This window comes from Aspergillus lentulus (assembly GCF_001445615.1).
Source record: "Aspergillus lentulus DNA, contig: Alt01, strain: IFM 54703, whole genome shotgun sequence".
Classification (NCBI taxonomy): Eukaryota; Fungi; Ascomycota; class Eurotiomycetes; order Eurotiales; family Aspergillaceae; genus Aspergillus; species Aspergillus lentulus.
The window spans coordinates 3,193,917-3,219,088 of record NW_028322123.1 but is presented as its reverse complement, the minus strand read 5'-3'; the positions used below and the strand labels follow the sequence as shown (position 1 = coordinate 3,219,088).

The 25,172-nt window shown below is 51.1% G+C and overlaps 9 protein-coding genes across 9 annotated transcripts; 4 read left to right on the top strand and 5 right to left on the bottom strand.

The window, feature by feature from the left end:
• Positions 1-203: 203 nt before the first annotated feature.
• pyr7 (O-acetyltransferase pyr7) lies at positions 204-1,661 on the bottom strand (the record flags this gene model as incomplete). Its single annotated transcript, XM_033563490.2, has 1 exon — positions 204-1,661. One exon carries the CDS (start codon positions 1,659-1,661, stop codon positions 204-206), a length of 1,458 nt encoding a protein of 485 aa, XP_033419381.2.
• Positions 1,662-2,675: 1,014 nt separating this feature from the next.
• pyr8 (acetyltransferase pyr8) lies at positions 2,676-4,041 on the top strand (the record flags this gene model as incomplete). The annotated part of the gene is made up of 2 exons (XM_033563489.2): positions 2,676-3,463; positions 3,540-4,041. The coding sequence occupies 2 exons, from the start codon at positions 2,676-2,678 to the stop codon at positions 4,039-4,041; spliced, it is 1,290 nt and encodes a 429-aa protein (XP_033419380.2).
• A 933-nt stretch (positions 4,042-4,974) lies between these two features.
• ALT_0999 (uncharacterized protein) lies at positions 4,975-6,455 on the top strand (the record flags this gene model as incomplete). The annotated part of the gene is made up of 5 exons (XM_089599074.1): positions 4,975-5,035; positions 5,150-5,403; positions 5,458-5,652; positions 5,715-5,738; positions 5,793-6,455. The coding sequence occupies 5 exons, from the start codon at positions 4,975-4,977 to the stop codon at positions 6,453-6,455; spliced, it is 1,197 nt and encodes a 398-aa protein (XP_089456738.1).
• Positions 6,456-7,743: 1,288 nt separating this feature from the next.
• On the bottom strand, positions 7,744-8,321 carry ALT_0998 (uncharacterized protein; the record flags this gene model as incomplete). The annotated part of the gene is made up of 3 exons (XM_033563487.2): positions 7,744-8,019; positions 8,070-8,153; positions 8,205-8,321. The coding sequence occupies 3 exons, from the start codon at positions 8,319-8,321 to the stop codon at positions 7,744-7,746; spliced, it is 477 nt and encodes a 158-aa protein (XP_033419378.2).
• Positions 8,322-8,744: 423 nt separating this feature from the next.
• ALT_0997 (uncharacterized protein) lies at positions 8,745-9,137 on the bottom strand (the record flags this gene model as incomplete). Its single annotated transcript, XM_033563486.1, has 3 exons — positions 8,745-8,911; positions 8,956-8,987; positions 9,043-9,137. The coding sequence occupies 3 exons, from the start codon at positions 9,135-9,137 to the stop codon at positions 8,745-8,747; spliced, it is 294 nt and encodes a 97-aa protein (XP_033419377.1).
• Positions 9,138-10,530: 1,393 nt separating this feature from the next.
• On the bottom strand, positions 10,531-12,652 carry ALT_0996 (trehalose phosphorylase; the record flags this gene model as incomplete). Its single annotated transcript, XM_033563485.2, has 3 exons — positions 10,531-12,055; positions 12,102-12,493; positions 12,539-12,652. The coding sequence occupies 3 exons, from the start codon at positions 12,650-12,652 to the stop codon at positions 10,531-10,533; spliced, it is 2,031 nt and encodes a 676-aa protein (XP_033419376.2).
• A 546-nt stretch (positions 12,653-13,198) lies between these two features.
• Positions 13,199-21,031, top strand: ALT_0995 (polyamine oxidase; the record flags this gene model as incomplete). The annotated part of the gene is made up of 10 exons (XM_089599073.1): positions 13,199-13,659; positions 13,708-14,626; positions 15,539-15,676; positions 15,853-16,111; positions 16,159-17,157; positions 19,172-19,508; positions 19,562-19,649; positions 20,519-20,753; positions 20,804-20,846; positions 20,905-21,031. 10 exons carry the CDS (start codon positions 13,199-13,201, stop codon positions 21,029-21,031), a joined length of 3,606 nt encoding a protein of 1,201 aa, XP_089456737.1.
• A 294-nt stretch (positions 21,032-21,325) lies between these two features.
• ALT_0994 (putative short-chain dehydrogenase/reductase family protein) lies at positions 21,326-22,308 on the bottom strand (the record flags this gene model as incomplete). The annotated part of the gene is made up of 4 exons (XM_033563480.2): positions 21,326-21,382; positions 21,430-21,613; positions 21,663-22,202; positions 22,253-22,308. 4 exons carry the CDS (start codon positions 22,306-22,308, stop codon positions 21,326-21,328), a joined length of 837 nt encoding a protein of 278 aa, XP_033419371.1.
• A 636-nt stretch (positions 22,309-22,944) lies between these two features.
• Positions 22,945-24,619, top strand: ALT_0993 (glutamine synthetase family protein; the record flags this gene model as incomplete). Its single annotated transcript, XM_033563479.2, has 5 exons — positions 22,945-23,380; positions 23,439-23,695; positions 23,741-23,793; positions 23,846-24,535; positions 24,589-24,619. 5 exons carry the CDS (start codon positions 22,945-22,947, stop codon positions 24,617-24,619), a joined length of 1,467 nt encoding a protein of 488 aa, XP_033419370.2.
• Positions 24,620-25,172: the final 553 nt, after the last annotated feature.

Below are 25,172 nucleotides of genomic sequence, written 5' to 3'. Positions count from 1 at the left end.
TTCTTTTCTAAACGGTAGGTTGAAGAACAATACAGCGCAAGGTTAGAAAGCTGTTCGTCTTGATTTCTCCGTCCAGTGCTGCTGGCACACTCCTATATTCAGTAGTCCAGGCATGAATATGGATTATACTCATAGGTGCTCTCCAGCAGCCCAGCGAAACAAAGGATCATTTGCTACGATAGATACATCGTCCCGGTTGAGAGTCAGGTGCAAGTCCCACGGCTCCGTGCTATCTTGACGCTTTGGAAGGATAAAACACATCCCCCCAGGACAGGTAAATGTAGTTGGAACCCTCGAGGCTGCGATCCCAGGCTCTCTCCAAAGTCCAGTCCAAAGATTTCAAAATTCCTAAAGCTGCTCAAGGGGATCGGGACCCCGCGGAATCCAATCTTCGCCCAGTCGGTCTGTGAGTGGAGATGGGAAAGAACGCCTTGTATGTACTCTGCGTTCACATCGAGAAGGCTTTGACGTATACGGGCTGCAATCCGGGTGAGCTCTTCCAGATACTCCTGGGGCAATTCTGTTGTTGGCGGAAGTGGTCCATCGACTAGGGCCTGGTCCTTCCTAGCGGGGATTGGCGTGTATGTCAGTAGCACCATGTTTCCCAGATAGTTATTGAAGGCCGGTGCCTGGAAATTGCCGCGCATGTCCACTGCAATCGATAGTTCAGTAGATTGGCCAGCCAATTGACCCGCTTGCCGAAGTATTATAGCCATCAGGGCGCTCACAATGTCGTTATTGGATAGGATCGTCGGAGTCGGCCTCCCAGCCAGCGCAGACGTTTGCCCCTGTAGCAGCGCATTGCAAGCTGCTTTTAAATACTGGACCTTGGAACCGGGAATCGTCAATCGCCAGGTCACAAGTTCGGTAGCTCTCGCCTGCAGGAAGCCTGGCCAATTCTCCGCAAGGAGTGCCGCCCAATCTCCAAGGCCGCAATAGTGCTGGCTGAAATCCACCCTCGAGGCGCCGGAACTACATCCTGCCGCAAGACAGTCAATCTGCGATCGCAATTGCCGGTCTGGTATCACACCCGCCGAAGACGCGGCCGGATCCCTGCAGTAATCGGCTAGCAGGCCCAGGACTCGTGCCGCGCCCGCGCCATCCATTGCAGCGTGGTGGAATGTCATGGCGAGAACGACCCCGTCGCGCATGATATTGGCTTGAAAGCGCAGAACCGGCCTTTGTGGCAGCGCAAGATCCATGTCGATAGGCAACGGGGCGAGCTGACGCATGATCTCCTGCTCCTCGGCGCCCGTTAGGAGGCGTTTTGACTCGAGTTCCTTGATCGAGTTGGCCGGGCAATAGCGGGTCTGGAGCATAGGGGTCTTGAGAAGCGACTCTGGAGCGTCTGGTTCGATCTGCCAGGTATTCGTCCTCTGGCTACATTCTGTCTGGCGAGTCACGTCCCCTGCGAGGAAGGGGTGGACTTTCAGCAGCTGTTTGATGCCGTCCTCCAGGACCCGAATGCCTTCCTCGGGCTGTGCGGCATGGAAGGACAGCAAAAATGTGACGTTTATTCCGAGAGGATTGTGGTCGAGCGAAGACAGAGCATACGGAGAGTCGTTGCTGGGGACATCTTCACATGGGCCATGAAGGCTAGCAAGTCCATCGTGTCCCTGTTCATCCTGATTGACCGGAGAGTGTGTTCTCTGGGCGCTCATGATTTCTCATATGTATGGGTTGAGCCTATCGTACTGAGCAGGTTGTCTTTGCGGTTTAGTTCTGACTTCCCCCGGTTTCTTGCTTGCTCTGACTTTCTTGTATTTTATTACAAACAGGAAAGTTTTATTTAGCTTCTGCATCCTCGTTGGGTTATTCTAGTTTTCCTAATTGGGATGTGTCGATCCGACGCAGATCGTAACTCAGTGTGCCTGTGACAGACGCAACCTGCAGGAAGCTTCACATGGTGTGGATCATTGGATGACTTGACCGACTTTTTCAGTTGCATGTTACATATAAATCGAAAGAATGAGGTTGGTGGGAATCAGGTGGCCCAGCTGGTATTGATTGTGTCTCTTGGCTTGATTAGCCGAAAGCATGTTATGGACGCCACATGTAGATGTGTCCACTGCGCTAATAATCAGCTTGCAGTATCTATTTCCAAGTACTCATTGATCAGTCCACTCTGATGACAACCTGATCCAACACCTTGCTGGTTCTAGAACCCCCGACGGCAACCTGATCATTCTCGCCGACTTCTCAGCTTCAAAGAACCAAAATTGGTCACACAGCTCCACGAGCATCGGCAACCCTCTGCCATGTCTCATGCATGGTGGCCATGGCAGGTGGATTCTTAGCGCTGAGTACTATCACCGTCCAGGCCTATTAACACAGAAGCCAATCGAATTTCATGGGTCAACCCTTTAGTCTACCCTTCTTGAGATCAACATACCAAGTTCAATGAGTGGTACGTGCGTTCTCTAGCTTGTGAGCTAGGGTTGAGGTTAGCTAGAACTGCGAAGTTAGCCTGACGATCTTGACTGGATCAGTCTAATTACAACGCTGTGTCTATCAATCGGGGCGAAAGAAAAACCAATGACTTGTATGCATCCACCCTTGCATTAAACAGATACAGCAACAACACATAAGCGTGTGATGTGATTGACTACCAATGTATATAGCTCACCTCTTCCTGAGAGCAAGTCATGTACAAGGGATTGTCTGGTTAGCAAACAATGGATCTCGTGCTTTCGTCAACATTGTGGTCTATTGCCCATGTGCAAGCACTTTATCTAGCTTTTACTGTGCCCACTGCCTTTGTCATCATAACCACTCAAAAGTCATCCTTTGTTCGACTGGCCTGGACACCATGTCTTCTGTACATTTTGTATCGATTCTCCCTCCAGGTGCCCTCGCTGACCACCAGTCAATTCCTGAAAGGCGTGGCGGCTGGCCAAGCGACCGTGGCTGCTCTGCAATGCCTCAATCTCCTCCTCATCACAAATCTAGATGAGACTGAGCTGGTACATGCAGGATTGTGCACCCCATCTTCAAGTCTGTTTTCTCGAGTTGCCCGTGCCTGGGCATTGTTGGTCAACTTCCGGGGTATCGGCACAGTCTGGGAGGTCAAGAACGTACCCCAGCACGCAGCTTACCTCCAGAAAACCAAGAAGCAAAGGCTGAGCCGGAGGCGGTACGTCCTACGGGAAAGCGCCATTATCATATGGCAGTACCTGCTGCTGGATTTAGTCTACATGTCGACAAAGGACACGCCCCCAGAGGACGTGGCGCGCCTGTTCGGCCCAGGCTTGGAGTATAGGTATCTCGACGCAACGTCTGAACAGTGGTTGGGGCGCGTCTCCGTGGGGATCTTCTCCTGGCTTGTGCCGTCGCGCGTCTGCCTTAACATCATTTCCCGGATCTACTTCCTCGTCTTGGTGGTGCTGGGTATTTCTACGCCGGAGTCTTGTCGGCCGGGCTTCGGCAGAGTGCGGGATGCTTGCACCATCCGTGGTTTTTGGGGGTAAGTGGATTTCCCGGATGATTTTTTCCCAGATTTCCTGGAGTTTTGCAAAGGCAAGCGAGTAACCCCCACGCAGAAAATTCTGGCATCAATCCTTCCGTTGGCCTCTCACCTCGGTGGGTAGTTATGTCGCGAGAGACGTTCTGCGCCTCCCGCGCCCCTCACTTCTGGAACGCTACACCAACATCTTCTTCACCTTTTTCACGTCCGGCGTGCTACACCTAGCCTGCGATGCTATCTTGGGTGTCCCACCATCTATGTCTGGGGCCATGCCGTTCTTCTGCTTGTTTCCGCTTGCCATCATGCTCGAGGACGGGGCCCAGGAAGTTTGGCGCCGCGCGACGGGGCAGAGTCCGGGCGCGGTGCCCTTCTGGCAGAGGCTCGTGGGATTCCTTTGGGTGGGGAGCTGGATGTGTGCGACGTCGCCGTGGTACTTGTACCCAGCTGCGCGACAACAGCCGGAGAAAAACTGGATGGTGCCCGTCAGTGTGGTGGAAGAGATTGGTCTGGGGGTTGCGCAGAAGGTTCTGCTGGTTTATGGGGTGGTGCTGTACTGGGCGATTGGTGGGGAGATTTAAAGGTGTCAGATCATTGCTATTTGCATATATCTAGTCGATGCTATGTTGTATGTCAACTGCGGTCCGAGCTCTTAAGCGAAAGAATTTGTTTTCCATGGAGAATGTAACGACTTAGCAAGACTGATGCTTGAACAAACGGTCAAATTCGTTCAGTCCTGTACGCTTCCCAGAGATTCATTGGTGTTGACCATGAAACTATTATTTTTACTGCCCCCGAAACGCCTCCTTCGGATGCAGCAGGCTTTATTCCGACTGATGGAGCACCTGGAGGCACCTCACACTTCGAACAATCGACTTGTGCAATGTGGAAATCAACAACACTGCTTCAGAGCCGCGAATATTGTTCATGATGAAGAGGTATCGGGGTACTCAATTGGCTCCGTTTTGCCTGTGCTTGCGATCTACGGTACATAGGGGAAAAGCCAAGGACAGATTATTACTTTTCCAAATGCTACAAAGGGAAATCAATGGCGCACACTGGACAAGCCACACTGTAGAACTCCAGTCTCAATACTAGGGTGTAAGGGTGTACGAGAAACAGGTACGAGCTCTTCTTATTTTTCCTGAAGAAAAGGGTGAAGGCTGAAGAGTGGATGTGGAAGCCAACCAGACACGAGTCAATGCAAGTGCTACAGCCAGTGAACGTGAGTCTATTTCATTATATCATGCCAATCATGCCCAGGTGTTGCTGCACGATCGCGCGGATCTGCTCCTCGATCACTCTCCCTTGCATCGCCCCCTTACTGCCTTCCACTAACCTGATGCGCAGCCGATATGTAAAGTGATAAAGTGACTTATACACATTGCCTGTCGATGTATCACATTTTTGCTGCTACTTGCACCAATACCGGGATCATGCCTTCTGGTACAAATACTCGCCAAAGTTGGCAGCTTGAACCTTCATTCTTCCGTATCGAGTAAAGAACACCTGACATGATTTCGGGATCACAACAGTGGCGCCAGTTGAGCGTGGCTATCATTGGCGGTGGGATTGGTAAGTGTGTCTAACTTGCTCCTCACATTCTGCGTGCGCCTGATTTCTCCTCCTGACCCCCTGACCTCAACGCCAAAGCTTGATGGACGTTAGATGGTTAACTAGGGATTCCAGGGGGCCTCGCGGCCGCAACATCTCTTCGCCGGACAGGCCACCGAGTAACAATCTACGAACGAGGAGATTACAGCGGCAGTCTGGGAGCTTCTATTAGCTGCGGTGCAAATGGAACGAAGTGGCTGAAGGAGTGGAATGTCGATATCTCCCACGGGAGACCATGTACCATTCGAAAGCTGATTCGACACGCTCTCAGCAACGGAGAGATACAGGGTATCTACGATTTGTCGGAATACACGGGCAAATGGGGCTACGTGCGTCGCTCTGGGGCTCATTATAGTACCAACTATCCATGCTGACGGGCCCAGGAATACCATAATTTTTTCCGAGCTGACATGCATGCGATGCTGATGAAATCAGCCACTGGCCCAGGATTGGGCGAACCCGCATTGTTAAAACGAAATCACAGCTGTAAATCGGTCGATCACGCAACTGGAACGGTCAGTTTCCAAAACAATGTGACTGTCAGGCATGACCTGGTTATTGGCGCCGATGGCGTCGGGGTAGGTCGCCGAACGCCGTGCATCTGGTGAACTCACTCACTCAATAACAGATAATTGCCTAGTCATCCGTCCGCCGAGCACTTGGGGTATATCCTCAACGAAAACGAGCGACATCTACTTGCTATCATTGCGTTGTCCAGACAGCCGTTGTCCGTAGGCTTGGTCTTGCGGACATGTCCCAGAATGATGCTCTGGAGTACTGGGGCGGGCAAGGGCTGGAAAAGATCGTCTTCGCTCCTTGTCGTGAGGGCGAAATCCACTCCTTTTACATATTCTTTCCGACTCCGACGAGTGAGAAGGACGCGCAGGTAGAGGAGGGTTGGGATTTTGCTGGCGACCGCAGACAGCTGCTCGCGCCGTTTCCCACCCTCGATCCCGCCTTGCATGCGCTGTTTAGTCGCGCTGACCCAGTCGATATTCGGCCTTGGCGGCTCTTCGCTCATGAACCCTACCCGTATTGGAGCAGAGGTCGGACCTGCATCCTTGGAGATGCTGCACATCCTATGCTCCCAGATCAGAGCCAGGGTGCATGCCAGGCAATCGAGGATGCCGCAGCTCTAGGCATTATCTTCGGACGCTCGTATCAGTATACGAACGACATCCGTTCCGGTTTGCGGCTCTACGAGGAAGTTCGTAAACCGCGGGCGAGCAAGGTGCAAGCAGCAAGCGCCCGAGCAAGAGAGAATATTTCCGAGAGAATTGGCTTCTCTAGTCAAAAGAATAGCAAATGGTACGCAGTGGCGCAGGAGGATCAAAAACTCACTATTGAGGAGATTAACGAGTTGGTGTTTGCCTTACCCTGAACTAACCGATCATAGCTGACGGAGTATGCAGTTATGACATGCGTCAACACATCCGACAGCAGGCCGCGCAAGATTACAGTGATCTACACCCAGGATGGCGCCTTGCTTCCACTTCCTAGCGGTCATAGTGAACTTCAAAACTCTTCTCAGATATTGCAGGGTTCCATTTTTCCGTGTCGTTATTAGGATCACCAGTACAGAAAGCCGGTTGAGCAATCATATAGGTCCCATTGGCTACAGCGGCCATGGTACCATCCCAGGGCATCTCCATCAAGAGGGGCGTCGCGTATACATGTGTCCAGCTGAATTCTGGTACCCGAATCCCATGGCAAACCGAGTGTATATCGTCGAAAAGTACAGTAGATTTTCACGAAGACTGGGAGGAGATGCGCTCTTACACTCGCAAGTCCAACGAACAGTCCGATGGTCGCTATGTGGCCATTTAAGAGGAAATATTGAGGAATCAGGGAGAGTTTATGTAACCCAACGTGCAGTATCTTACAATTTGTTGAAGCTTTCCTGATAAAGGTCTGCGGTAGTGCACCACTCACGATTACGGCAAGGCATTGGGAGAATACCAGAAGAGCAGTAAATGATGTTGCGGAGAGTACACTTTCATTATTTTCTACTAATAAAGCAATTTAGCTAATTTATGTAAAGTTAAATCAGCATATACTACTAGCTATAGATAAGGCTAACCTAATATCTAGAATATACCAAAATTGACTTTCTATAAAGCATAGCTACTTGCTAATTAAGGTCCTACATAAGGACAAATAAATAGGAGCTTATATTTAGGTATTCAGTCCCGGTCAGTTTGGGCCTCCGAAACAATTATGTATGCGAATAATGTTGCTTAAGGCTATATACAGCAGCCTGGAGGGCAAAATCTTTTTCCCTGTTCATCGGCCATAATGAATACATACAAAGATCTAATAAAGATAAACAGGATGACCAAGGCACCTTCTCCGAAGAAAGGGAAATACAGTGGGTGACGCTACAGAGGGACAGAACGGCGTCGTTGATCTCTTGTATATTACCATATCATATATGCTTTGTTTTGGGATATCGTTTCATGCATAGATGTCTATATATATCATACATATATCAATTACGGCTGCGCAAATTCAGCTTAAATGAGAACGGTAGAGAGTCAGCTCCTGAGCTATACTCTGGAGGCTTGGATTATGTGACTAGCAGCGCATGCAGTTCAGTTAATCATCTAAGAGTAAACAAGGATCCAGGTACCATCCAGTGTCAATCGCCTTTGAAATATCCATACACTTAATCAATCAGATTTCGGTTTCTCCAGGTTCTGCTTCGTATCACCAACATCACTCTGCTGATGAAGCGGACTCTCCGTCATTTTCAGACCTGCAAATGTCTTGTCACGAACATCCTTGTTAGCATCTTCATTGGCATTACTACTGCTAGGAACTGGGGCGTAGGGATGCGAAACGCTGTCCCGCTGAGGATGCGCGCGGCCAGTATTGATTGCCCCGATATCAGTTACGCGGTCGGCTGTGGAAAGGGCGAAATCTCCAGAGTCAAAGTATTTTCGTCCCTTGCGCCATTAGTCAAGATACGTATCTTGTCGGCTGAGAGCAGACCTACTTTAGCCTGCTGGTCGAATAATCGCCCTCTTTGAGGTAGCCTTCCGTAGGCGCGAAGGAGACCTTCTTCGTCCTTGGGGGGTGACTAGCATGTATTAGCTAGCAAGTAAACTATAGTTATAGCTGTGGATCTTACCTCGGGGGTTGATTGTTTCTTCTGCTCTGAATCCATCTCTGATACCTCTCCAATGTTTGAGATGTTAAAACGGAGAATGTCTGATCGGACCCACTTGAGTTGGGGGATGACGTGCATCACAGCGGCAGCCGCGGAGAGTCACGTGTCAACCATCGTGTAGCACTTGGCTCAACGCACAAAATAGATGATTGTATCCGTATATGGTCATTTTAAGACCGAATTGCCTCAATCTGCCCATCATTGTGTCTATAACGCCGATACGAAGGGGTTTTGGTAATAGGACAATGCAGGCAATAACTTCCCTTACAGTATAGAGCACGACGCATTTAAGAACCCCATGGCATGAGGCCAGAATTCAAGGCACCTGTTTCAAAGTTTGAATATAGTACAACAGGCTATCTCAATAGAGAGGAACAGAAATACCAGAAGTGATCGACTCATAATCCTGCCAGCAGAACTATGCCGATGATCGCCAGATGCAATAAATATGAAAACGAACACCAACACCATTTATCATCAATCATTACACATCACCGGAGGTCACTGAATCTCATAAGCCTCCAACGCATGCTGGACATCATGCAGACTGCCCTTATCCCCATACGCATCCATCAGTTTCTGGTTTTGTCGGATCCGCTCTTCCTCTTGGAGTTGGTAACGCGCTTGTTGGGCTTGAAAATCATTGAGGTAATTGGCGATGCCGAATCCTGATCTTGTCAGTTGCGTTGGAGATTTGCAGGGTAGGACATACCGGCTGCGACGACAGCCATGGCTGGGAGATATCTGTTATTTGTTAGTGATTTAGTGATTATCCCTGCATAGCTACTCAGGGACGTACAGTTTTCCTACTCTCCCTACTTTGAAGCTGGGGTAGGCGGGCCGCTTGAAGAATGGCCGTGGGGAGTGCGGGGAAGGCGTGGCGAAGGAGGACATTTTGTATATCTTGTTTGTAGTGGTTCGAAGAATGCTTGAAAATGTTGCGGTTGAAGAATTGAAGGACAGATGGGGATAGAGAGGGTAATATGTCAATTCATTCAGGAGATTGAGGCAGTGCCTGGGTGGATAAGGTGATGCTGCGGGCGTGGCGTTATAATGGCCTGATCATCATATGACCCTATTCCCAAAGAGGAGAAACTGCGGAGGAAAGGAAGAGAGCTTTTGCGGGGGTTTCCATTTTATAGCCACGGTTGATTCATGGACAACCAATCAGCTTGGCCTTTATCAATCATGATATTTAGCGTGTTTGAGGGGAAATTGCGTTGATGTATGTCATTGCGGGTGCGGATCAGTACAAGATGAGGGGAGAGGAATGGCATCATTCGACAATTGACTTTCTCGGAGATGTTATTTATCAATAAACATCTGCTTCGCCTGCATGTTTCGGTTGCAATATATTGGTTATGCCAATCCATACATCGATGGGCGACCTTGATGATATGGCAGACGTTGTCCCCCGACTAAACTCTCACTTGGGTACTGTTTCACAGTCTCAATGGCAGTACCAAGTTTGATTTATACTAACATTAGCAGACATCATTATACTAACACTGACAGAACGTCCCCGATGATTTTCACTCTTGCATAGGGTAGTATATCCAATGATCGGGGACTTGGTCAATCTGACAGTAATGGAGTGCCTGAGGACCAACACTGGCGCGTCCTACACCTCTAACGCTATTCTCCTCATTGTTGGCATCTAAAGATCTCTCTTCTTGGTCATCATAATCTGGTCAGGACTATCATCAACTCATTGCATGCTTTTGAGACTTCATCTGCCACATTGCAAGAATGTCATAAGAAGCTTATCCAAGTCTTGTACGAAGGGTATCCTGCATGAAAGAAGGTCGCTGGGGCGAGGTGTCTTGCGAGACGTTCCACGAATTATCGAGCTCCTATTGAACAATGGCTTTGATCCGACCAACCTCCGCCGCCAGTCGGGATGCCATGTATATGATACAGACTGCCCTAAAACATGGCTGCAAAATGGGCAGAATATGTTATCTCTTGTTTCCTGGTGCCATTCGAAAAGGTGACCATGACGTGGTCGAGCTTCTAACTCAGGAAGGATCGGATCCAAGGGGCTTCAGCGTGGTCCCGGCCGATGTGGCGGAGAGCTTGACCGTGGGCTTTATTTGGCAGTATCCTGTGCGTATCGTATCCCGAAGCTATTGGCCGAGAAGGCGAGCGCCTGGGGCCGACTGATAAAAGCTTGCAGAGGAAATGAGAGATCTGAACTGTAGCGTGATCTGCATTCGGTCAGGACGACCGTGGATGGCAGCCACTAAACAGCTCAGATAGGGACAACTGTGGATTGCTGCATGTCGAATCATGTATTGTTTGATGCTAAGCCTAAATCTTCAAACATAAGATCGGATAGTAGTCGATTTCCAGGTTTCCATGAGTGATTCTCAAGAAGTTTCCGAATCATATACAGCCACGAGCTGACCAGACCAACCGTCATGACATTGTCACTGACTGAACCAGGGGCTTTCTCTTGCATTTGCCGATACAAGTCTGCGTCGGTCCACAAATGATAGAGACATTCTGCGACGCGGTCCGTATCCCCTACTTTGACAATAAATCCTGTCTCTTTATCAATGACCTGATAGGGCAGGCCACCCACGTCGGTAACAATCACGGGCTTGCCTTTGCGGAGTGCTTCCGAGACCTTGATTTCAAAGCCTTCCTGGGTGGACAGCTGCAGGACAACTTTCGACTTGGAAAGAATGGCGTTCAGGACCTGATCAGATGGCTTCGCACGAACAACCGCGATCTTATCGGCGAGGTGAGGCATTTCTTTATGGATATGATCCATGGCCATGTCGAACATTTCACTCGCATCTGGATCATCGACAGATCCATGTCCGCAGATGACTAGTTTCGGGATCTTACTGTCCGGCTTAGCCTGTGTCAGACGAGTGTAGAATTTGTGATACGAGTCCAAGAGGTCGATTATTCCCTTTGATGGGTCACACCGGGCGATTTGCACAAAGTACTGATCTGTTGGGTAATCGATCGTTGGCATTCCTGTCTCGTGGCACCACTGGTTGAACATCCGGCCATAGTATGCGATGTCGGAATCTATCATCTCCTTGTTGAGCCCGTCCAACACGTCCGTTGAGGCGGGAGAGTGGCCGATCATTGCTTTCAGCACGGCAGGCGGCACAGAGTCTGGAATGGGATGGCTGATAAACACATCGGCATGCTTCGCTCGATGCCATAGCCAGTCCCATGATCTGGCCTGAGGCGTCCCAGGCGTGCACGCCAGGTCGACTCGGATCTGGATGTGGCTGCGGAAGATGACCGGCCGATCTGGCGCATTTTCCTTCGCAATTGGAACCAGATCCGGCAGTTGCGGGTCGTCCACTACGACGATATGTGCTCCGCCGTTGGACGGATGGTCGAGAGGGCCGCCTGGACAGGACCAGGAACGGTTGCTGTTGACGCTTGCCCATTGTCGGAGTTGTTCCTCGTTCTCTGCGGTTAGATAGTCGTTGGGCTTTGCGACGCCTTGGAAGATATTGTGGTTCATCTTGGTGATGCGGAAGATGCCGGATCGCGGTTGCGGCACGTACCACTGCACGTCCAGGTTCAGGAGCTTGCTCAGTCGAAGAAAGGCATGGCGGATGAGGGCGACTCCGCCTCCCTGGGGTGTTGCGCTGAAGAGGGCAATTCGAACATTCTTCTCTCGAACCTGTACTGCAAGCCGTTCAAGGGCCATCCATGTCCGCTCGCTAACTGTGCCTTTGTAATCGTCAAGCGTTGCCAAATGCATCATGAACCCAGAATCCACTTCGACCAAACCTCGGAGTCCGACTTGCAGGAGTGGTATATTATTTGGACCGAACAATCTGCTTGCGTTAACGAGATCCAGCCCGACCGTGTTGTCGGATATACCTCACGCATTTCATGGCCAGATACTCCGCCTGCTCATCTGCATCCCGTGTCTCCCATGGAATTTCCTGCTCGTAGCGACCACCCAGCGCGTCATGCTGCGGTACAACCAGTGGCATCACATCGAGCTCCAGCCAAAGCCGGGAGGCCAGTCGGGGACATATGTCCGTCAATTCTGTCGGAAGGCAGGTACCGATGAACTTTTCCGCATGATCCAGGCTGTACTCCCGGAGCTGCGCGAGGATAAAATCTGTGATTTCGACATCGAGGTTCTTCGTGGGGATATGGAATCGATGTTCAAGAAAGTCCAGCGGGTAGACTGCGTCTCGGACGGCGATTACAAGGTGGATACTATGCTCGTCGACTCTTTTCGCGGTGATGCCGGTGTATCGGATCTAAGTCGTCAGCGGATTGCGGCAGTAGACGGGACGACGGGATACCTCTGAAGTAGGACCCGACCAGGCGGCGAGTTTGTGTTCTTCCTGCCATCGCTTTTTCTGGTGCTCGGAGATCCGTCGTTGGAATGAGTGTATGCTACTTGCATATGCGTACATGCTGTCCTCATTAGTGGTGGAGTAGGTCTATAGTATCCCGAGTAGAGCGAGATGTCATTTACTGTCCCGATATAAGGTTGAGTGTGTCGGGGTGTATATCATGTTTACATCATCTATGCCTTGCGGCTACAGACCATGGTTAGGCCATCTTTCATGCGGGGAAGAAAGCTTGATTTACTGACAGTAGCTGTGGTCCACGGTTATTGATCAATTTCAGGTTGACTAAAGCATTGCTTGTTCGAATGGAATAAGCTAAGGTAGCTTTGTCATTCTTCTGTTAATTAAGAATCTGGGAAGAGTGAGGTTAGAAGTATCCTACTAGCACAGAGTGTCTATGAAAACTTGTTGTTCTTAAACGATCGGCGCACATACCGCCCCCATTCTACGTAATTAACAGACTATGGCGGTATACAGAGTAGTGTGAATGACTAGAAGCGGGGTATCAGCTTATTGTTTATTCCACCCACACACCTGTCACACAGTGCCACACTACCCTCTTAACCTAGTACACCACCAATCCAATGGTGCCCCAGCCGAAGATAAAGCATGTCCGGCCTCGAATTCATCGGCATAGCAGCCAGCATCCTGCAAATCGCCGACCTCGGCGCCACCGTCTCCGTCAAGCTGTGCACCTTCTACCGCCAGCTCAAATCCGCCGACCAATCGGCGCACAGCCTCTCGAGCGAGGTCGCGCTCACCTGTAGCATTCTCCGCCAACTAGGCGAGAATCTCAAGCAGGACGAGCAGACGCGGCTGTATTCTGCGCAGGCGTTCGACACCGCGCAGGAGGTGCTGCGCGAGTGCGAGAAGGTGTTTAGGCGGATTAGTGCGGCGGTGGATGAGTCGCGGGCGGACGCGACGAAGAATGCGATTCAGCGGGCGGCGAGGCGGTTGGGGTTTGTGTTGATGGAGAGAGAGCTGGATTTGTTGAGGGGGAATCTGGAGAGGTTGAAGTCGACCATGTTGCTTCTGTTGAATGTGATTATGTATGCGGGGCAGTTGCGCAGGTGAGTTTTCCGGTTTGGGATATAATAAGTGAAGCTGACGGTTTGCAGTCGGGCGGAATCGTCTGTTCTCAAGGAGCAGAGGGGTTTGATTCAAATGCTAGCGGAGGAGAAGAAGGCGAGCGAGGCGCGATTCGACCAGTTGGTCAAGGCTCTTGAGTCCGTGGATATCAACTCTCAAGGATCAGCTGGGCAAGACACGCTCCCTCCGTACGAGTCCCTGGCACAGGAGGACGCACTACGTGAACTGCGGACGTATCACCAGCTCGTCAAGCAGCTGCTCCAAGAAGTGGATGCGTGCAGGTCGGGCATCGAGCGGAGCCGACACTTGAGAATCAGGAACGGAGTGGTCAAGGTGCATGCAGCCGAGGTTGAGGAGTTTCGACGCGTCCACGGGGATATTGTTACTCGACTATTCGAGGATCCACTGTTTAGTCTTTCTCCGGAGACGGAGGTCGAGACGCAATCTCAAGAGGACGACAAGACTGAGGCTGAAAGGCCACAACCCAAAGAAGCCATAGCGAAAAGAAGACGACTCGACGAGTTTACACGCCATACGAGTTTCCCTCCCGAGGCATATGAGAGAGATCGTCTGCCTTTAGAGCCATCGGACTTTAACCCTTACGCTGGTCAGATCGAGCACTCTGCTCCTTCGATGGAAATGGTCAATGAAAGAATCAATGCGTATCGTGCACGTGGCAGAGCTTTCTGCGACTACGAAGGAACTACTGAGCACGTCCGTCCCCGTATCGGTTCCAACATGGCTTCTGTTCGTGCTCCGTCGGAAGGCCAGTCGAATACCAGAGCAATCGGGAGGCAGATCAACCACATTGCTCAGCAACAACAGGCTCAGCAACAACAGGCTCCTCCCAGGAGCGAGATAACGCCATCGGAGAGATACATGTTCGAGGTTGATGCTATCACAGTTCCTGCTACGAAGACAGAAGAAGTCAGGAAAACAGTTGACGCGGTGGACGACTTGCTTCTGCAATGGACAACATTAGGGCAGAGTGACCTCTTGGCTTGATCTAGGGCCTTTCTTTCCCCTGCAAGTCCAATAACAGACTATCGTACTGTTCCTAGGGATATTGGCATAGGGATATTGGCAAACGGCCTATACACTGTCAATAGCTTTAAGACGTTGCGCGGTATATACCTTCGGGCATAGTAAAACTGAAACAATCACGAGGATACTAGACAGACCTCCATCTGATCATCTGATAATTTCAAACAAGACCACTCGTCAAGTTCATCCCGCGTAGAGTTGACTCCCTTGCTTCTCCGGCAGCACCAAGAAACTCGCACCTCAGTTTCGAATCCTTAACAAACCAGCCAATAACTTCTTACAATCATGATCATTCCGCCTGGACTTACCTGCTTCGTCCGTCCTCTCATTCCTCGTGGACAGTCCCCAGTCGCCCCGATAAGCCTTACATGCCAAGGCATCGTTTGATTCGATCACAAGATATCCCGCCCGTCGATCATGTGCCCGGAAGTGGTACAAAGAGGTGTCAGTGGTCCGTTATACGCCTCATTCTGAATTGCTTTCTTTTGCAACTGGGGGGATAAGATAAGTATGGCGGGGGTCTGGATGTGGTTTTCTGTCTTTCTACCGAACTGTTGAGTGTTGTTGAAGATGCGGTTGAGATACATACTTCCTTTTGTAGCGGGTTGGATACTGCGGAATTGTGAGGGATATGTGGCGCAGCAGGTGCCTCTGAGGGATGATGGGAGGTGTACAAGGACTACAGTGGCTATCTTGTAAGTGTTTATTCTGGTATATCAGCAGTGCTGACGGTAGAAGAGGAGGAGGAGTAACAGGGATTACCGCAGCTGTAAGTACTATATTTCGATATGAGATGAAAGCGACTGACCGAAACAGCAAGCGCTGGCAAATGCGTCCATTGATGATTTTCTTATCCTCGAGTATAGAGATCGACTTGGCGGTAGATTGAGGCATGAGGAGTTTGGAGAAGATGAGAATGGGAATCCGTATGTGGTTGAGCTGGGGGCGAACTGGGTATGCGCCTTAGAACTTTATGCGTAGACGGAGTTGACTGGAATAGGTACATGGAGTTGGAATTGGTGTGAGAGGTATGTTATGTCCAAACCAACATCCCTTCGTGCTAACATGGTCAGAGAACCCTATTTGGCAACTTGTGCGTCTCTCCTCTGATCCACGGCACATATTGACAGCCCCAGGCCAGAAAACACAACTTGACAGTCACACATTCCAACTACAGCTCGATACGTACCTACAACGAAACCGGCTTCATCGACTACCGACATCTCCTGCGCGAATATGCCGAGGCCTACCGCACCGCCTCCAAAGAAGCAGGACGCATCATGACCGAGAACCTGCAGGATCAGACCGCGCGGACTGGCCTCGCACTGGCCGGATGGCGACCACGGAAAGATGATTCGGCAGCGCAAGCAGTGGAATGGTGGAATTGGGGTGCGACTCTCCCTCACTCGAGATCGATAAAACTGATCTAGTTGTAGACTGGGAATCCGCCCAAACACCCGATACCAGCTCGTTGGTCTTCGGCCTCGCCGCCGAGAATATTACCTTTCAACAATTCGGAGCACGGAACGAGCTGGTCATCGATCCGCGCGGCTACAGCGCCATCATCAACGGCGAGGCCGCCACATTCCTCTATAGCGAGAATGGCGATCCGAGGATGGATCCTCGCGTCCGGCTGCAGACACAAGTCACGGAGATCGAGTACTCCGACAAAGGCGTCACGATCCGCAACAGCGACGGTAGCTGTGTGGAAGCCGCGTACGCCATCTGCACGTTCTCCCTGGGTGTTCTGCAGAACGACGCAGTCAATTTCCGTCCTGCACTACCCGGGTGGAAACAAACCGCCATCCACAAGTACACCATGGGCACGTATACCAAGATCTTTATGCAGTTCGAGGAGATGTTCTGGCCGAACGATACACAGTTCTTTTTGTATGCGTCGCCGACGACAAGAGGGTACTTTCCCGTGTTCCAGTCTCTGTCGATGGAGGGTTTCCTTCCCGGGTCGAATATCCTGTTCGTGACAGTCGTGGATGCAGAAGCCTATCGGGTGGAGAGGCAATCCGATGCTGAGACCCAAGCTGAGATCCTCGATGTCCTTCGACAGATGTTCCCTGACAAACAGGTTCCCGAGCCGAAAGCGTTCTTCTACCCGCGCTGGTCGGAAGAGCCCTGGGCGTACGGCAGCTACTCTAACTGGCCGGTTGGTACGACGCTGGAGATCCATCAGAATCTGAGAGCGAATGTACAGCGGCTGTGGTTTGCCGGTGAGGCGACCTCTTCAGCGTATTTTGGATTCGCGCATGGGGCTTGGTACGAGGGGAAAGAAGTCGGAGAGCATGTTGCTGCGCTGCTGCAGGGGAAGTGTGTTACGTTGCAGGGGCAGAAGGCTTGTGGGGAGAGGAGGCATTACGAGGTGCTGCATGGGACTACGCCCTTGGAGGCGTATAACGCGATTAATGGGTGGCCTATGAGTAGTGTTGAGCTGTAGATTCACTGCTTTATTCATTTCAGGGAAGAGGGTGAATGAGAATGAGCTATAGCTGTTTCATTTGCTTCTGGTAGTGAATGATAGTGAATAAAATGATATCATGTGAATATTTAGTCCTTAAGCTTCCCTCTTACTGCCCGGCTCAGTCATCTCTTCTTCAACCCATACATCGACTTCTGGATATATTCTCAGGAACATCTTTCATAGTGACTGGTTGGGCTACACATCCACTGGCATCATGATCTCCACCAAAACAGGAGGGATGAACCCCGAAAACATCAACAATCTCTGCAACGGGATGACGCTGAGAAATGCTCTCCATGAGTTCAGGCTGGAGACTCGCATGAGCACACACCGAGAGCCGTAAAATCCACTCGCGGTAGCTGACTCACTGCATCTCCGCGTTGATAGGGATCTGGATCTCTACATTCCCAGTTTGTGGGCAGGTGGCTCTCCAGGTGGTCAAACTTAGCGACGATGGTGGTTTACATCCCTTTGCGTCGTCCTTTGTAAGTACCGCGTCTGACACTCATAGAGTGAAGCTGTACTTGGATAGCTTCCTGCTCTATTGACATACTAACAGTGGTGTTGGTTAGGTTGTTTAGGAATGGCGGCAAAGCCCCTGCCTTATCTTGTTGGGACTTCGTTTCGACCTCGAGGGCGAGATATGCCTGTAGTAAGTAATCTTGTGGACTCTCTGAGATCAATGCTTAACGAAGGTAATACAGTGCGCATACAGCGTTCCAACTTGCAAAGACGAGAAGAACTATGCAGTTCTAACCAGTATTTTGTGTCTTCTCGCTACCCTTAAGGTAAGTCTACCAAAGACGAAGTTATATCTTGATCAGCTACCGAAGTATGGATACTAATGATGTGGTTTATACAGTTCAAGAAGAGCACCTCGGCCAAGAAGGACAATGGCGAAGTCAACAAGCCTGCGAAGAAGATGAGACATCGCTCCACCTCGCAGAAGGAAAGGCCCAGAAAAAGCCCGGTCGAAAGAAATCTTTGAAAGGAGATGAATGAAAGAAAGGCTGATCGGGCAGCAAAGAATGAAATGGACACCAGGACTCGCCGTCACGTCCGTCTTCTGTGTTTTCTTTGAGATGTGGAATCTAAACTCCTACATCTGCACATTGGGAAACTGCATACATCATCGGCGCTGATATATCTCTCGATATCATATACAAACCACCGCGGGACGTCCCTTGGACTGAGTCCTGCTCTACTACTGCCAAGTGGACTATCAAACCTTGCGCTTCTTCTACAATGCCAAACGCGCAAGATGTCAAGCACCATAAGACACTGGCCGCGCCGGGAAATGGCGATCAGTTTCCGTCTGTCTAGGCGCGTCCCTGCAAGCAAGTCCTGCTCCTTTATGACATATTCGGCTGCTGGCATTACCATGCTTAGTGCCTTATTGTCTTTCATCATGGCCCGATTCCACAAGGAGTAGCACCGGACACTCAGGCAATACGCCCAACACGGCGGGTGTTTTTTGGCCAGTCGGTCAGACCTGGCGCTAGTCCAGGGGATGTTCTGCCTCTGGACGTAGACAAGCTAGAAACCATAGCTCAGATTGAAAGGGCCCGACGGACGAGCTGCAACAGTTCATTCACATATATTGGATAGCACCATCGATAAAGCAGGTTGGTAACTTTCGCTTCCCCCCTGTACGCGAGAGTACTATGATTGCTAACAGTTATTCATACTTAGTATCGAAGGGCTGGATCGAATGCAATAACATCGTCAAGGCCTAGTCGATAGAAAGGCACTGCAGCACTTTTTTGAAGCCAAGATGGAAAAGCCCAGATGAACTCTCCCGCTCGAATTTCTTCTAGGAGGCTCGCCCAAATTGCGGGCTATGCTTGCGATACTCAGATACCTGGTTTGATACACGGGGAGAAAGTAATCATTTGGACGTCCTCCCCCAGTTAGTGGCACAGCTTCACGATCTGCTGAAGCCAATGGTCCTGGCAGCGCGTTTAACAAATCTTCAGGAGATGAGCTGACGACGCAGCGGCCGAGGTTATCCAGCAAGCTGCGGAGGATTGTCTCTGACGCATGCTTGGCCAGCCAGCCAGCCGTCTGGGCATCAAGGACTTGGACGACCTCGGCCTTCACAGCTGAAGCCGTGGCAAGTGACGGGGACACCCTGGCCGATGCGTGTGGGACAGGCAAAACGACCACAACGATCCCCGTGCTGTGGTATGCCTCACTCGCTAGGCTGTCCGCGGTAGTTCGCCTATTGTCCCTCGTCGCGGTCATAAGCGGAACCGTTCCGGTTCGCACACCTCAAATCCTTCCAAGCGTCGTCGCCACGCCTTCAATGGCAAGGTGTGGAGAGAGATTCCGCACATGCATCGCCCGACATTGATTCTTTGTCCAAGCGCGCTGATCGATACGTGGCTAGCGGAGTTCAGGGCGCAGAGGGACGTCGAGCGCATAAAGGCGCGTATGACACCGGGGCATTCCAAAGTCAGTGTCGCGGAGGGAGATGGCTGCACGCCGGAAGCAATCAGTATCAGAGTTCCAGCCAAGGGTGACTCCCAAGGGGCCTGGAGATCAATTGCTGCTTGGGATCTATGCGGTCTCGTCTAACCAACAGGGTCACATTATGGAGCCAGAGACTCACGAGCAGAAGGTCAAACTTGTTGACCCAAGCTGGTCCATCGATGGAGCGCCTTACCTAGAGCAGATGAGGAAATCGTCAAGTTTGCAATTGTTGACTGGCCTCAGAAAGTCTGCCCGAAGATGGCTATGGTATACACAGAATGAATAGGCAGCAGTTACCAGTTTAGGACGTGGCTTGGTCTAATGAGCTTGATGCTTGGACTGGAGCTCGTCGAATTCTTGTCGTGGCGTTAAACATGAATGTATTGCAAAAGGGGATCCCAGACGACGACGTAGGCAAGTTCCCATGGGGCAAGCCTGCCGCCAAACTCTATATGCCATCAGAAGACGGATAATTCAACTGCGATAATAGTCCATATACAGGGCCTCCGTGTAGAATGCTCAATCAGATCAGATCGAGGAATGGTATTTCAGGCAAGGAGACCGGAGCGACTGCGTGAGGAGCCATAGAGAGTCCATGTAATCGAACATACATAGTATTGCTTGTCAGTAAATCGAAATCGACCAGTTCATGTTCACTGAAACGTTGGACCGATGCCAGTTTTTGATAGAAGCATATAACAGATTTCAGAATTTCAAATAAAGTATCGTCTCATTATCACACAATTAAGGACGGCGTCAACATACGATAAGCAGCAGTACAAATATCTCCAGTTTCCAAATCCGCCTAAAGCACATCAGAAGATCCCATGCAAACCCTAACATCACCACAGTTAGAATCTCATTCTTACCGTCGTTCTCATTCGACCGCCAACTCGACCAAACCGCCAGTCATCCTCTCCTACGAGCCCCCAGACGCCATCGCCAAACTTATCATCGACCCCACGTGCAGGCGGCGACCGAGAGCCCCTACGCATGTTCTACAACGCAGACGCACGCAAACTATCATCAACCGACCCAAGCTCCCACTGGAAATTGCAACGAGTTACTTTGCAGACTTTATTGGGCGTACGAGGCCCAAATTGGGTCTTCGCAGGGAACTCGTCCGACAGGCTCAGCGACGGTGGAAGATGAGCTGTATGCCAAAGAGCCGAATGCTTCGTACGTGGCGAGGCAGGCACTGCGAGTGCGACGCAGATGGCTGAACTACGTTATTGAGACCGAATTTTGTTGGTCGGTTGCGGCTGCACAAGGAGTGGTGGTTCGGTCAGTCGGATGGACAGGTGCGAGAGGTTTTCATTGCTGGGGTGAGTCGGACGCCGCGCAGGGTTGTCATTAAGAACTGAGCGCAGAGGGATGGTTCTCCTCAAGGATCACGCGTCAGTATTCATGGTTGTGAGGAGGGGGTGGCTGTTGTTGCTTGGGATACGCTGAGAGTCAACTTTGAGGATCCTTTTTTGCGGCCTGCGAGTGGTGATACAGGAGATTGGTGATAGAAGACATGGCTGTAGCAGTTTGGAGTTATTTGCCTTATGAATTGGGTATATACTACTTCTGGCGGACCTCAGGTTGCAACAGGAATGCTGATTAGGCTCAATGGTATATTCGATGGTATGTGAACTGATAGCTACTCGAGAGAATCAATGGCCAAGGTTCTTAGGAGCAGCAGTCGCGGGGCCTTCAGGGGTAACGTATGCCTGTTATTGTCAGCATGGTTGTCTAAGCCATGGAGTAGAAGTCATACCTTGGTCATGCCTCCATCTACAACAAAATCGCTTCCATTGACGAAACTGCTCTCGTCGCTGGCAAGGAACACGACCGCATGCGCCTGCTCAATGGCCTCGCCGAAGCGTCCCGTGGGGAAGTGGACCTCGCGGCGGTGACGCTTGGGCTGATCATCACCCAGCCAGTCTTGCAGAAGAGGAGTGCTGCGACGCGGTTAGCACGTTCTCGCTCTCTAGCGACGAAACGACTTACTTGAGCGGAGCAGGGCAGAGAGCATTGAACCGGAAACCCTCACGAGCATGGACAATAGCCAACTCCCGAGTCAAAGCGAGAACAGCACCCTTGCTGGCTGTGTAGGCCAGCTGAGGCGTTGCGCTTCCCACCAGGGCAACCACACTCGCCGTGTTGATAATGCTACCCCTGTTCTTCTTGTGACGGCGCAGACTCAGAACCGCATGCTTGCAGCCAAACCAGACACCCTTGACGTTAATGTTCTGTGTCAGATCCCAGATCTTCTCTGGTGTATCGACCGCATCGGCGTCGTCGGCGTGCATGATCCCCGCGTTGTTGAACATCACGTCGGTTCCACCCCAGCTATCCTGGGACTCGACCATGGCCTGCACTTCAGATTCCTTGGAGACATCGCACTTGATTGTTTCGACTCGGGGCGCGTTGGGGACAACTTCTTTCACTTTGGCGAGGGCTTTCTCGAGAGCGGGTGCCGAGATATCGGCCATCAGGACGTTGGCGCCTTCGCGAGCGAAGAGGATACTAGTTTCGAGACCGATGCCACTGCGGGGGATCAATCAGTATGTCAATTGAGTGATTGAATGATGTCTTACCCTGCGGCACCGGTGATAATGGCATTCTTGCCTTGGAGTCTTCCTTGAGAAGCCATTTCGTCTGTGAAGCTAGATCAGTAACGGAGGCTTCGTAGTGTGGGGTAATTGATGTATATGACAGGGGCGTGTGAAAGGCAAAAGGTCTTACTATGAGACTTGGGAAAGACCGGCAAAGGACAGACAACGGACGGCAGCAATTGAGCACTCAAGACACTCTCGAGGAAAAGACGGTCAGGAGTCGACGAGCCAGCAGGAGGGATGCTGTGACACAGCTCCGACGCGGGGCATGTGGATCGAATTATCTAATCGGCGGATGGCCGGTGATGATAACAGCTGGCGATAATCGGATGCTCGTATGCAAGCATATAGACCAAGGACTAAAGACATCTTCTATTTATCTCTTCAATCATCTAGGCAGGAAACTACTATTCTGTACTTCGATAGCAACTATCATGATCGCTTATCTACATCGACTCCTACCCCTGTCTTGAATATGCAATCGGACCAATGTGGCCAACAGACCGTCGATAAGCTCCGATAAGGCACCTAGGCTCTAAGGCTCTCCACACTCGACACGGCCCCGTATCTTCCGCATCTCCCACCCCCTGCCACCACGTGAGTGAGCTCATTCCCTGTCCATACTGTCGTTTACAGAACTCAACTTACCGTCCCAGGAACTCCTGTCAATTACCATGTCCGCGTCCACATCCTCCTGCAAAGTGACCCTCGAGAACGTCGCCGAGATACTCCAAAATGACACCAAGGTCAAGCTGGCAGGTGTCGACGTGGACGGCCAGCTGCGCGGCAAGCTCATCTCCAAGAAGAAATTCCTCTCCATCGCGGCTGAGGGATTCGGATTCTGCTCGGTGATCTTTGGTTGGGACATGCACGACCGGACATATTTTAAAGAGCTGGCGATCAGTAACAAGGAGAATGGATACCAGGATCTCGTCGCGGTGCCTGATCTGAGCAGCTTTCGCCGAATCCCCTGGGAGAACGATGTCCCCTTCTTTCTTGTCAGCTTTTTCGATCCGGATACTAAGGAACCTGTTTGTGCTTGTCCGCGGGGGTTGCTGAAGACGGCGCTCAGTAAGGTGGAGGCAGCGGGATACCGTGCTATGGCCGGGGGTAGGTTGATTCTCTGCTTGATCCCCATGACTTTGAAAAGCTAACTGATTTATTTCAGCGGAGTATGAGTTCTATCAATTCCGCGCACCAGGCGACTACCCCACACCCGAACGGAATGCCTCCGCAACCGCCGCCTTTCTCCAGAAGAACCCTGTCGAAGCGTTGCCTGCGCTGACGGAGGGTATGTTTGGATACAGTCTTACTCGTCCCATACACAATCAGGATTACTACTACGGCATATTCGACGCATGCGAGCAGTTCAACTGCGAGATTGAGGGATGGCACACGGAGAGCGGGCCCGGTGTATTTGAGGCAGTGAGTGTCCCTGGCTGATGGGCAGTGCATGGCTGACACGTTCAGGCATTACAATTCGGTGAAGCCAAGGAGATGGCAGACAAGGCCGGGTTATTCAAGTGAGTCAATCGGTCGGTGCATACGAAGCTTTGGCGACTGCTGACCTTTCAGATACGTGGTCAAGTCCATCGGCGCGAAACATGGCATCACGCCGGCATTCATGGCAAAACCACGCGAAGGTCTACCCGGCAACAGCGGACACATGCATATCTCGCTGGTTACGGAAGATGGAAAGAATGCTTTTCTCCGCCCGACACCTGACCCATCCCCGCCCTATCCAGACGTCGCGCACCTCTCCGATCTGGGAAGACACTTCTTGGCAGGTATTCTGACTGGCTTACCGGATATCATGCCTCTGTTTGCACCGACGATCAACTCATATAAGCGGCTGGTGGAGAACTTCTGGGCCCCGGTCACCGTATCCTGGGGTCTGGAGCACCGGGCCGCTTCCATCCGGCTGATCACCCCGCCCACAGCCAGCGCGAAAGCAACTCGGTTCGAGGTGCGCGTGCCCGGTGCAGACGCGAACCCTCACTTTGTCCTAGCCGCTATTGTCGCGTTGGGTTGGCGCGGTGTCGAGAAGAAGCTGGAAATCCCTGTCCCGCCTCTGTCCAAGGGCGAGGACATGGGTGGTGCCAGCGATCAGGGCGTCCGACTAGCCAAAACATTGAAGGAAGCGACGGTTGCATTCATGCGCAAGGACAGCGTTGCACGAGAGGTATTCGGCGATAAATTCGTGAATCACTTTGGGGGGACGCGAGAACATGAGGTGCACCTGTGGGAGGAAGCGGTGACTGATTGGTTTGTGTTCTCCGCATGCATGACGACAGGGATTATGCTAACGCTGTTGACAGGGAGGTGCGGCGGTACATCGAAACGGTCTAACGAGTCCTACGGTCCAACGGCTGTTGTATATACCCTGATTGTCTGTTTACCTTGATCATGCTGTATCGTCGATTTGATGTCTCAGCGAGTGTTGTGCATTGATTGTCACTATGCAGAGACTATGAAGTAAAGCGTGATAGATCATCTATTTGTCTCTTATCGTCAGTCTGAAACAGATACCCCGTTTGCTTCCGAGCGTATATCAAATCGGAATGGGGCCCGGAAGCTAGAGCTTCTGTTCTCGCTACAGGATATCACATGCGGTCAACCATCTTCACATGCCGCATGCCAACACGCACGATCGCAATGTCGACATTCGCTAGGTATAGCAGAACAATATGATAATCAGTATTCAGTCACAATAAATTGAATACTCGATATGGAATTGTTAAAAATATTTGTAAATGTTGGTGTTGATTGTGGTATTGATAGCAGTCGTCCTGATGGAAGGATGACTCCATCGGGACAAGTCGGACAGAGCCTGAGGCAGCGACAGGCCGAAACGCAGCTGCAGGGTTCAGGCCTAGATCATCCTGCGTTGGACCGCGGCTTC